Below are 13,009 nucleotides of genomic sequence, written 5' to 3'. Positions count from 1 at the left end.
AAAAAACTGCACCTGAGTATAGATTAAATTATTTTCCTGGTTGCAGTAGTGTCTGCAGATCATCCAGTCAGACTGGGTTCAACCCCAATAATCTCCACCAGAGGGTTAGGATAGGCCAAGTCTCTCATTGCCAGACTTATCTCCACAGCGCTCTGTCCGCGCTGGAGTATGGTCTGGCTACGCAAGTTAACATTCTGGGATAGGGGAAGAAAACACTCTGGCTTGTTTGTATTTCTTTAAACCAATCACAATCGTCCTAGGCGGTGCTAAACCCCAGATGCAGCGATGGTGCCTTTTCAAAATAGATAGCGGAAGGGGAACAGAATGCTGGCTGAAATAGGTGGCCAATGGCAGACTTGTTATCAACAGTCTACATCTAGTGAGCCACCTGACCTAACACATCACCCTCTGAACTGCAAGGGTAAAGTAATAACTGAAGGCAACCCACGTTTATTAGTGTTTTTATCAACTTTCAAAATTCTCTCAACTGTATTATGATCACTCAAGCTGTAGTCTGGCTCAACAGATGAACATAGAGACTATCCCTTGCTGCTGCAACAGTGTGAATTTCCCCATTGTGGGATTAATTAAGGATTTGGAATCTTGAATCTAGAGCACATTGCATCATACTCTGAAGGCCACGCCCACTGGAGGGGAAAGCCATTGGCGCCACAGTATGCAACCAAGGGATTAAACGCTAACAAAGTGCCTGTAGCTAGCTAAAAACATCAGATTTAAGCACGTCAAAGGATTATTTTGGCAGACTATGTCTACCAGAGAGAACAAGTTAGCTGTTATTAAGCTAATGTTAGCTTGCAAACATAATACTGCATAGCTCACGGATTTCTCCACATTCCACTATAACACAACTTTTTGTACTGTCAAAATGCTTTAACTTACCTGACAGACATATAATAAGCCTAAATCTGACATTTGCATATTGTTGGACAAAATGCTTGCTGCACACGTACTTTGGGCATAACGTTAGGTTAGTGTCACGATCCTCTTCCCATTCTTCCTACTGATTTCTCATGTCTGTATCCACTTTTGTCTTTCTAAAAGCTCAGTTTTTCGGTTCAGCAGCTTATGAAAACTTAGTTATCGGTCTTTACCATGTTGTTAGTGCATCCCACCAAAAAGGCAGCTTTTTCTGTTGTTTGTTAGCAGACGGAATTGATGAGGAGGCACCTTAATGCAATACAATGGAGAACGATGAGTTGTTTTCCCCCTCCGGTGTGGGCTGGACTTAAATGCCCTCTTTCGCTATTGCTGAGATAAAGCAGATGTCCCTACCCTTTCGCTATCTCAGCTATGTATTTTGCAATGGCACTGTTGCTGCATCTCGAACTTAGTGCCGGCCAGGACGGTTGTGATTGATTTGAAGAATTCCAAACAAGCCAGTATTTATTTTCCCCCCTATCCCAAATTAGATGGGCTAGACCATTCTCCATTGCTAACACAGCGATCAACTCAAACTGTACTTGTGTAACTGTGAAAGTCCTGAGTGGGAATGACTACCTTAAACCCTGGTTGCACAGTAGGCTCAGGTCACTATGAATGTCAAATGATGGTGATCTCAACAGCAACATGTTCACAAGTGTCACTACGAGTGACCTTGTTCTTAAACAATATCACATATCCCTTTGTTAACAAGCTGTGAAATCAGGCCTGCATAGTATCCAGACAAATGTCACCACTAGATTTGAAAACAGTTGTGAATTATTAAGACAGGCGACTACTCATGTGCCTCCCCAGTGTAATGTAGCACCGAGAAGATCCCTTAATGCCTTCACTCATGTCACTTAGATGAATGACACTGAAGCTGATGGCCAGGTGCACTGCAAGATGATAAAAGTTTCCAAAGAGGTGTTCTTCATCCTGTTACACTCTCATTATAACTGAATTAAGACCAGTGGCATGGCTGCTTTCAGAGTAATTAGCACAGAAGCCATACGCACCTAACAGGAGGAGGTATCAGATAAACAACAAACTAGGGCACTAGTGGTTGCTGGTAATACAAGACGACAGGGATGGTAATAATATGGAACGCCTCAGAGCATCAGCACATTTACAGTTGGGTCTTAGTGTGTCAGAGTTTAATGGTAACTTTCATAAAAGCCGTAATCTACAAATAATAATAATACATTTTAGTTAATTGCGCCTTTCTCGGCACTCAAGGACACCGTACAGGGATACATAAGACATTTAAAAGCAGCAAAAAAAAGAACAACAACAACAGAAAGAGGCAGAGCAATTGACATCAAGTGGAATAGGCAGTTTTAAACAGATTTGTTTTGAGTTGCAATTTGAAATGGGGGAATGAATCGATGTTTCTGAGTTGGGGTGGTAATGAATTCCAGAGACGGGGAGCAGAGCAGCTGAATGCTCTGCTTCCCATTGTGGTGAGACGGGCGGCGGGGACAGGCAGGTTTATGGAGGAAGAGGATCTGAGGGAGCGGGATGAGTGGGAACCTGGAAGAGATTAGACAAATATGGGGGGGCGAGGTTGTGGAAGGCCTTGAATGTAAACAGGAGGGCTTTGAATTGGATACAGAACTGGACCGGGAGCCAGTGGAGCTGTTGGAGGACAGGAGTGATGTGGTGGATGGAGGAGGTTCGGGTTATGATACGGGCAGCTGAATTCTGTACCAGTTGAAGTTTATGGAGGGATTTGTGAGGGAGGCCGAAGAGGAGAGAGTTGCAGTAATCCAGATGGGAAGTGACGAGACTGTGGACAAGGATGGCGGCAGTGTGGGGGGTAAGGGAGGGGCGGAGGCGATTGATATTTTGTAGGTAGAAGTAGGCAGACCGGGTAATGTTATTGATGTGGGGTTGAAAGGATAGTGTGCTGTCAAGGATAACACCAGACTCTTAACCTTGGGGGAGGGTGAAACGGAGGAGTTATCAATAGTGAGAGAAAAACTGTTGATTTCGGATAAAGTGGATTTGGTGCCAATGAGGAGAACCTTGGTTTTATTACTGTTTAATTTGAGGAAGTTTTGGGTGAACCAGGTTTTTATTTCAGAGATGCAATCAGTAAGGGAGGTGGGCGGAAGAGTGGACGAGGGTTTGGTGGAGAGGTAGAGCTGGGTGTCATCAGCATAACAGTGGAAATGAATGTTAAATTTGCGGAAGATATTGCAGAGGGGAAGGAGGTAAATGATGAAGAGTAGGGGCCCCAGGACAGAGCCCTGGGGCACACCTGAGGTGACGGAGGAGGGAATGGATTTAAAAGACTTGAGTTGAATGAACGGAGTGCATCCAGAGATGTAAGATGTGAACCAGGCTAACGGAGCGTGGGTGATGCCGATGGAAGATAGCCTGTTGAGGAGGGTGGTGTGACAGATGGTATCAAATGCTGCACTCAGGTCGAGGAGGATGGGGATGGTGAGGAGTCCAGAATCAGCTGCCATAAGGAGGTCGTTGGTGATTTTGATAAGTGCTGTTTTAGTGCTATGGAGTGGGCGGAAACCGGACTGGAACTGTTCATACAGGTTATTGTGGGATAGGTGAGAATGAGTTGAGAGGCAACTGTTTTTTCAAGGATTCTGGAGATGAAGGGTGGATATAGGGTAGGGCAGGACGGAAGTTGTTGAAGTTGGAGGGGTCTGCACCAGGTTTCTTCAAAATAGGGGTAATGGCAGCAGTTTTGAAGGATGCAGGGACAGTTCCAGTGGTGAGAGAGGAGTGGATGATAGCAGCAATGAAGGGGACCAGGGAGGGAAGGCAGGCTTTAACAAGTTGTGTGGGGAGGGGGTCAAGTTGACAGGAGGATGGATTGGATTTGGACTTGGATTTCTGGGTGAGTTCTGTGATTTCTGAAATATCGGGGAGCTGGAAGGAGGAGAATGAGTGTTTGGATGGGTGAAAGTCGGCTGAGATGCTGAGGTGAGGGATTGATCCAAGTTGCTGGTGGATGTTCTTGATTTCTTTCTGTGAAAAAAGGACATAATGGAGTTGCAGAAGGAGGTTGTATACAAGTGAGGGGGGAGAAAGTCCTGGGGTTGGGTGATATTGTTAAGTAGGGAAAACAGTGACTTGGAGTTTCCTTTGTTGGCAGTGATTATACTGGAGTAGTAGTGGGTTTTTGCACTAGCAATGGAGTCCTTATAACGTAAGATGTGGTTATTGTACATTTCTTTGTGAATAGTGAGACCAGTTTTTCTATGAAGACGTTCAAGTTGCCGACCTTTGGCTTTCATGAGACAAAGATCGGGGGTGAACCAAGGGGCCGAGATGGAAAAAGAAACAGATCTGTTTTTTAACGGAGCCAGATAATTAAGAATATTATGGAGTCCAGTGTTGTAATGAGAGACTAGGTCATTGGGGGTGGATAGATTGTGAGTGACAGGGAGGCGGGAGGAGTGGATACTTGAAGTGAGAGTGGCGGGGTTGATATTCTTTATATCCCAAAATGAAATAAGGCGTGGTATTTTAGAGATGGAGAGAGTGAGTTTCACTGTAAATGAGAGGAGAAAGTGGTCAGTTATGGGGAGTTCAGGGTGACACCAGAGCAGCAGATTAAGTCCATAATATGTCCTTTGGCGTGTGTGGGAAAAGTGGTATGTTGCTGACATCCCAAACTCTCTAAGCAGGAGGTGAAGTCTTTGGAGGCAGATTGATATTCTCCATGTGGATATTGAAATCGCCCAGCAGTATTATGTTTGGTGAGCAAGAAGATAAGAGGGTGAGAAAAGCAGCAAAGTCATTTAAAAATTCACTGTTCGGTTTAGGGGGGCGGTAGACAGTAGCAATGATGGTTGGAGTGGAACCAGACAACTTGCAGACAGCAGATTTAAACGAGCTGGAGACAGGCACAGACACCGGCGAGACTTTCCACTTCTCGCGGTAGATTATTGCGAGACCTCCTCCCCGGCCGGAGCCAAGGGGTTAAACAAACCCACTAGGAGTGGATTCATTTAGCTGAGAAAAGTCGTTGGGCTGTTGCCATGTCTCGGTTAAACAAAGAAAGTCTAGCTTACGATCGCAGATGAAGTCCTGGATGAGATGTTCCTTGCCTGTCAATGAGCGGATGTTGAGCAGAGTGAAGTTGAGTGAGGTGTTGTCACAGCTAGTGGTGGTGCTAGCCGACCGAGCTAGGCGGGCTAACACGCTGTGGTCAACAGCCCGGTTGGTGGAGCGTGGAGGGTGACGAGAGCTGGACCAGATGGACTTTATTGCTGTTGAGCTGTTGTGGTGGAAATTCCGGCGGGACCCTCGGTGGATGTATATCCGGCGGGGCTGGAAGGCGATGTCCGGGTGAAGGTGAAGAGCCTCCGGAACAGGTCCAGGCAGGTGACAGCGCAGCTGGAGCAGGTCAATGGCCGAGTACGGCGAGCAGCGGTAGCAAGCTGTGCCAGCATTCGCTCTTCGGCCGTGACAAGCCATGACCAACTTGCATCCTCCGGTCATCATGGCATCTATATATATATATATATATATATATATATATTGGGTTTATCATTCAGGAACTGGGTTATAGTTCTTGGCACTGTGTAACTTTTGAATGAAGAAATAACAGTCTCTCTTAGAAATGAGAAGTGGAATTTATAATCAATAAAACAAAAACAAGAAAAACACAAAATGCTGACATTTTCATCTTAAAGTGCATAAATAAATATGACTAAATAGCTGATTTATAAGATTGGATGTACACTATTGTCTCATGTTACAACATACAACATAAGTGGAGAACTGCTCGCAGCTGATAAAAAGTGAAAAGATTGTACATGGTGCAACAGTTCCAGTAACATCTCAGAACACCATAATTAAACATAATTAATGATTAATTAAATAATACATTGTCTTACCTGCCAGAATAGTTCACTGGCAAGTGTTAGTCTATGTTTCAGAGTATATCATTTGGAATTGGTACACAACTTTTGACATTAATTCATATATTTTGAAGTTAAAAATACAGCCTGTCTGTGGTTGTTCACATCATGTGAATCACATGGCTGTCTAAGTTGGGCGAGCAGTAGGGCTGCACAATTAATCGCAATTTTATCGAAATCGTAATATGGATTAGTGCAATATCCAAATCGCAGGGGGGGGCAATATTTGTTAAAGGCAAAATCAAACCATTCTGAATTAAGTATTGTGGGGCTGCAGAGACGTCCCAGCCTACAAATCCTATCCTACAGACAAAAGAAAAACATCTTTCTTTGGTACAGATTCTTGCAAAAATCACACTACATGACTATAGTAAATTTTGATTTGTGTTTCAATGAAAATGAGAATGATGATCCAAAAAAATTGATTATTCCCTCCAATATCGTGAATCATATTGCAATTGCAAACATCAGTCAAAATAATCGCAATTTGACATTTTCTTCATATTGTGCAACCCTAGCGAGCAGTAAACATTTGGCACTGTGTTCTAATTTGTAAATACTATTAATGGTTTAAATGTATATATGGAAGTTACATCCTTTTAGGTATTTGATACTTGTTCTTCTCTGTGTTTGAGGTCTTGTGATGAGGCAGCAGTATTCAGTGCCAGAGGGGGCGCTGTGCTGTCGGTCCTGTCTGTTCAGCACTGCGCTTCCTCTATACAGGCTGTGGACATGACTGAAGACTACCTGCTGCTCTTCTGCAGGTACAATAACATTACAAACAATTCAATTCAATTGTATTAATAGTATCAAATCATAAAAAGAGTTATCTCAAGACACTTTACAGATTGAGTAGGTCACTCTATAGTTTACAAAGACTCAACAATTCCAACAATTCCCCCCAAGAGCAAGCATTTAGTGCGACAGTGGAGAGGAAAAACTCGGACAGACCCAGGCTCTTGGTGGGTGGACATTTGCCGGTGCCAGTTGGAGGTATGATGAACAGTGGAATTATAGTCACAATAAAGATAATGGAACTATGACTAGAAATAATAGTTGTAGCAGTTCAGGGCGCCGAGCAGGACCACGGCGGCAGCTGCAACCATGATTTAGGTGCCACCCTAATCCAAGGAAAACTGTGAGGCGAGAAAACATAAGGGCTCTGGGGAATAAGCTACCCAGAGCTAAGTTAGTAACAAGCATTTCTGGTACATGAATGCACACAGATGGAAAGAGAGAGGAGAGAGCTCACTGTGTTAAAGAAAGTCCCCCGGCAGTCTAAAACTATAACAGCATATCTATAAAGGTTGGTTTATGAATCTGACGACTATGAAGAGAAGCAGAGAAGAGAAAGGGTGCCTTCTCTTCGCTGCTGTGCTGTGCCTTGCAATTCTAATAAAATGTTGTTGGAGGAGTAAAATACTACGAAGGAAAATCATCAATATTATGATCCTGTGTATAAAGTAAGGATAATTAAGTAATAATATGGGTATTAAATCTAAATTTAAATCCTGCAGCAGGTCCTGTGGTACTTCCTTTGAGATGTGTTGAAGCCCCTGTAGTTCAGCAGATTAATGGCATATTTCAAGAGAATCGTTCAAATTGGCATACAAGCATGAAATTTGGCACAGATACTCTCTAAGGGTCACTTTTTGGGAAAAAGGCATTGGCCACCCAAAAATTCAACATGGCGGCCATCTTGAAAAAATGGCCACCATTTCTGTCAGAGCTCAATTTAATGTGTTAAGGAAGGTTTTGTTTAATAGAGTGAACGTCATTACACAACCAGGGCACACTGGTGACTTCACTGCTGTGGAACTCAGCATGGGGTTCAGTGTCAGCTGATCTAGTTTTACTTACACTGTAGTTCTTGACTAGTAGTAATAGTATAGCTACGTTTAGTGTCCCAAATGCTGTCTAACAGCCCCTCATCGATTAGCTAGTAATAGATGTAGTTAGATAGCCGCACCTGAATTGACAGGTTGTGCCAGCGCGGGAGAGCCGAGCCAAGGGTAAGCGGGGCAATACATGACTTGTTCATGTATGCTTACCTGGAAGGTGTACAGATCACACGGGACTCAAATGGCACTGGATGAATGATCGGGCTAGGTGTAGGTGACCCGAACCTAGTTGTATCGCATACCTGAATGTGTACTATTTCTATGACTGAGGTGGTAAAAGGATAACCCCTCGGCCTTAATCAGACAACAAACCCCCAAAATGGCAAATGAAAATCCCATGTCAGCCAAGAGGCCAACTGATTGGATGAAATGTTGTCTTTGTCAGACAGACACAACGGAACCCCTCCAATCACCACCTACCCATCATGTTTCTCAACATGATGGCTATAAAATGATTGCCACCAACATTCCACTCTTTCACAAGATCAACAAAATGCCAATGACCCTGGACCTGGAACGACTGGATGAAGGTGGTGGTATAGAAGCTACTTTGAGAAGGAACCAAGTGAAGTATCACTACAATTGTCGACTTCGGTTCAACAACACAAAGTTACTTCGTGCCCAGAAGCAACAATCCGATGCTCAATGTAGTGAGACAGATGAAGGCCAAACAAAGCGTCACAGAACCATGATGCAGAAAAGTCTAGATGATCAGGTTTGCTTTCTTTGTGATAACATATCTCCTGAATCTGACCTACGTCAGGTAATGACAATGCACCTGAATGACAGACTACATGAATGTGCACAAACACTGAATGATGGTAAAGTATTGGCTCAACTAAGTGGTGCTGATGCCATTGCACAGGAGCTGAAATACCATAATGTGTGTCTCATTCATCTTTACAACAGAGAGAAACTCCACCTCAGAAGGCTTGACAAAGAGTCACAGAGTGAAACGGTTCAACCAGCCATCTTTCCTATGGCTCTTTCTGAACTGGTCACCTATATTGTCTCAATTCTGATGGTCCTTCCGCCTTCCGTCTCACAGATATGTGCAACCTGTACCGGCAGCGTCTACATCAACTGGGTGTACATTCCCCTACAGTTAACTCTACTAGACTAATGGAAAAGCTGTTGGCTGAGATCCCTGAACTCACGGCTCACAAACAGGGCAGAGATGTGCTCCTGGCTTTCCAGAAAGATGTTGGCTTGGCTCTCTTTCAAGCGTCTGAAGACTCAGAGGCACTTATTATGGCCAAGGCTGCAAAAATCCTGAGAAGGCATATTCTGGATCATCAGTCCAGATTTGATGGAACATTCCATGAGGGATGTATCAAAGAAGCCATCCCCCCATCTCTCCTGCAATTTGTTGGTGTGGTAGAACATGGAGCCAACATCAAATCGCAGCTGAGATTTGGCACTTCACAGACTGCCCAGGCTATTGCGCAACTGTTGTAGTACAACTGCTTCTCCCGGTACAAAGAGGGAGCAGCTGCACACAGACATTCCAAAGATAGAGAAACTCCATTCCCAGTATACATTGGTATGTCTGTGTTCGCCAAAACTAGGAAGAGAAGCCTGGTTGAAATGTTGCATGAACATGGTATGAGTAGCTCATATGACCGGGTGCTGGAGATATCAGCTCAACTGGGAGATGCCACAGTAAGCAAGTATGTTGAGGAGGGTGTGGTCTGCCCACTGGTGCTACGGAAGGGCTGTTCACCACTTCTGTCATGGACAACATTGACCACAATCCTTCTGCAACAACTGCTACAACATCATTCTATGGCACCAGTGTCTCTGTATTTCAGCATCCAACAAAGGAAAGCAGTGGTGAGGAACGTCGGCAGCTTAGGTTTGGTCCAGAGAGTCAAGTCTGTTGCAGAACTTCCTGACTTTCACCAACATCCACCCTGCTTTTTTCAAGAAAAATAATCCTTTACAACCAAATACCCCAATGCCAAACCCTGACACCAATGTCTTCAGGCCACAACTTGCCCTTGAGTATGAGTGGCTAGAGAAAGTAACAGTTGTGGAAGAAATCGATGATGCAGTGAACCTTACATGGTCAGCACATAATGCTTCATTAAAGAGGAGCCCAGAATTTAAAGTTAGCGTCACATCACTGTTGCCACTCCTCAGAGACTAAGCCCACTCTGTTGCTACCGTCAAGCACGTGATGGAGACAGTGCAGGATATAGTGGCATACCTTAACCCAGGTCAAGTACCCGTCATCACAGCTGACCAGCCAATATATGCTCTTGCAAAGCAAGTGCAGTGGCACTGGCCAGAGCAATATGGAGAAGACAAGTATCTTGTCATGTTTGGGGGTCTCCATATTGAAATGGCAGCACTCAAGTCCATTGGCACTCTTCTTCAGGGTAGTGGATGGACAGGGGCCTTAGTTGAAGCTGGAATGGCTTCGTCTGGCACTGCAGATTCATTTCTGTCAGTTGCCAGTGTCACCAGAGCACGTCAAATGCATCAGGTAACAGCATGTAGTCTCTACAAGCTCTTGAAGGCAGCATACACTGATTACTGCCAAGAGAGGGCAGATAACAGTGAAGAAAGGTTGGGCTTTGAAGAGTGGTGTGAAAGACGCAAAGAAGAAAGTCCACAGTTTTAATACTGGCACTTGATTCTTTCCATGGAACTGGTGATCTTCTTGCTCATTAGGTCATTCCGTGAGGCTAATTTTAGTCTTTACTGTGAGGCACTGAGTGAGCTGATTCCATACTTCTTTGCCAACAACAACACCATCTATGCTCGCTGGCTTCCCATCCACCTCAGGGACATGTTATCTCTGGACAAAAAACACCCAGAACTGGCTCAGGAGTTCAGGCGTGGCAACTTTGTTGTCCACAAAACACATCGCAATTTCTCTGCACTTGCCCTTGATCAAGCCCATGAGCAAGCAAATGCCATCATCAAGGCCGACGGTGGAGCTATTGGTCTCACAGAGAATCCATCTGCCCTGAGGAGATGGATGGTCGCTGGCCCTGAGGTTAGCCATCTGGTGTCACTATATGAAACTGAAGTACAAACCAAAGAAGCATAAGAGCAAACAGTCCACCATGAGCAAACTCCTCAAGCTCAAAAGACATTCCTGGAGAGGGTCAAGAAACTGTCTGTCTGCAAGACCTAGGCAATCCATTTGAAGAAGTTGTGATCTGTATTCTATAGACACAAGAGATATTGTGAATCCCAGCTCTGCTGAACTCCTACAGACACACCTTAAGAAGGGACAGACAAAAGCCCAGGACTTTGCACAAGGTCTGCAAGAGAACCCAACCACTTTCTATGATCCAATCAAGAGAAATAGTCAACTTCTTCAGCCAAGAAACCTACATCACATCCCCAGAAAGAGAACCAGACACTGAAGTCATCATCATAGATGGTTCAGCTTTGGTCCATACACTACCACCAAAAAGATTGAAGACATTTGAGGACTATGCAGCACTGGATGTTCTACCCAGTATACATGCTTATGTCATGAAGTACAAGAGCACACATATTGTGTTTGATGTGTACAATCCATCGAGCCTCAAAATGGAAACAAGATCTAAACGAGGCCAGGGAGGTCGACGCCAAGTGACAAACAAGAATAAAGTTCCATCAAATTGGCGCAATTTCCTGAGACAAAATGATAACAAAACAGACCTCTTCCACTTTCTGGCTGACAAGATTGCTCAAATGACTGTGCCAAACATAGTTGTTGTAACCAAGGGACCCAATGTCTTGAGTACATCTGAAACCTGTCTCATTCGTCTAGACAAATGTTTCCATGAGGAAGCTGAACATGCCACAGAGGAGGGCAGCAAATCCATAATGATCAAAGCCAATGACACTGATATTCTTGTTATAGCATTGAGCATCTTCCCATCCCTCCAGGATCTTGGTCTCCAGCAGCTGTGGGTTGCCTTTGGGCATGGTGTGAGCCTACGGTGGATTGGTGTTCATGACCTGTACCATGTTATTAGGCCGGTTAAGACCAAAGGCATTCTATTCTTTCACGCCTTTACAGGTTGTGATACTGTATCAGCCTTTTGCAACAAAGGCAAAAAGACTGCCTGGCAAACCTGGGACATTTTCCCTGAGGCCTCTCTCATCTTCAGCAAACTAAGTCAATACTCTCCTGTTCTGACTGATAGTGACCTGGAGATCCTTGAGAAGTTTGTGGTCCTGCTGTATGATCGATCAAGCACAGCTGTTAGTGTAGATGAGGCTAGACTTGACATGTTTGCCCGAAAGCAGAGGCCATATGAAGCCATTCCTCTAACAAGAGCAGCTCTGCTTCAACACACTAAACGTGCTGCATATCAGGCAGGCTGAATATCAGGCAGGCTGCATATGGGGTCAAGCAACCCAGTGTCAGCCAGAAGTAGAGATTCCTGCTGACTGGTGATGGAAAAAGCTTGGTGAACAATGGGGGGTCTTCTGGACAGCAAATGCACCAGTTACACAAAGTTGTGAACAACTAGCCAAGTGTGGCTGCAAATCAGAGTGCCGTGGAAGATGCAAACGTTTTAGATTGGGTTTCACTTGCACAGAACTGTGCAATTGCAAATAAAAAAAAGTAAGTAGCCTTACGGTGGGCCAAGAGCCGATTTCCTGATTCTGGACCATGATGTATATGTACATCTTCCTGGATATGTTGCCCCCAATACAACACTTGCTGACTGCCAAGCAGGGAGGCATTGGCTACCATTTTTAAAATTCTTTATTATGAATCGGCAGGGCACAACCTCTCAATCTCAGGTTGAACACTCTAACCACAAGGCCTTTGAGCTGGTAAAAATGTGAATAGAACTTATGTTTATTTTTTTCAATCCTTCCTTTTAACTCAGTCCCAACAGAGTACACTATTAAAGCAATACCCACCTTGAAAAATGAATCTTGAATTTTTGCGATTGACTTTTTCTAAAAGTGTGGCTGTTACAGTATTTTTGCTAACATGCATGTGTGAAATGATGGCTATTTTGGAAAAGGTCTCCATCTTGAATTTTTTATTGGCCATCCAATTTTTCCAAAAAGTGGCCTTAACAGAGTATTTGTGGCATATTTTCTGTATCACTATTTGTAAACAGTGGCCATGAACATAGGACAGGAATGGCAGCCATCTTGAAAAATGGTTTCCATCCTGAATATTTACTGGCCACTTCCTTTTTCTAACAGTGGCCCTTCCTCTCTGTGGACTGCACCTTGCCGTGGTGGAGAGGCTTGTGTACTCTAATGAACCTGAGAGCTATGCCGGCAGGGATTTTATATCCTTGG

General features: G+C 44.2%; 1 protein-coding gene across 1 annotated transcript in view; it reads left to right on the top strand.

The window, feature by feature from the left end:
- The window catches only part of LOC144534419 (uncharacterized), a 62,835-nt gene that overhangs the window by 33,931 nt on the left and 15,895 nt on the right, over positions 1 to 13,009 (top strand). The window contains exon 22 of the mRNA XM_078276336.1: positions 6,470 to 6,598. Within this exon, the coding sequence (XP_078132462.1) occupies positions 6,470 to 6,598 (129 nt within the window). The remainder of the gene's footprint in view (positions 1 to 6,469; positions 6,599 to 13,009) is intronic.

The sequence above is a fragment of the Sander vitreus genome, chromosome 19 (genome assembly GCF_031162955.1).
Source record: "Sander vitreus isolate 19-12246 chromosome 19, sanVit1, whole genome shotgun sequence".
In the NCBI taxonomy this organism is placed as follows: domain Eukaryota; kingdom Metazoa; phylum Chordata; class Actinopteri; order Perciformes; family Percidae; genus Sander; species Sander vitreus.
The sequence above is the reverse complement of the archived record's forward strand: the minus strand, read 5'-3'. Positions and strand labels throughout refer to the sequence as shown.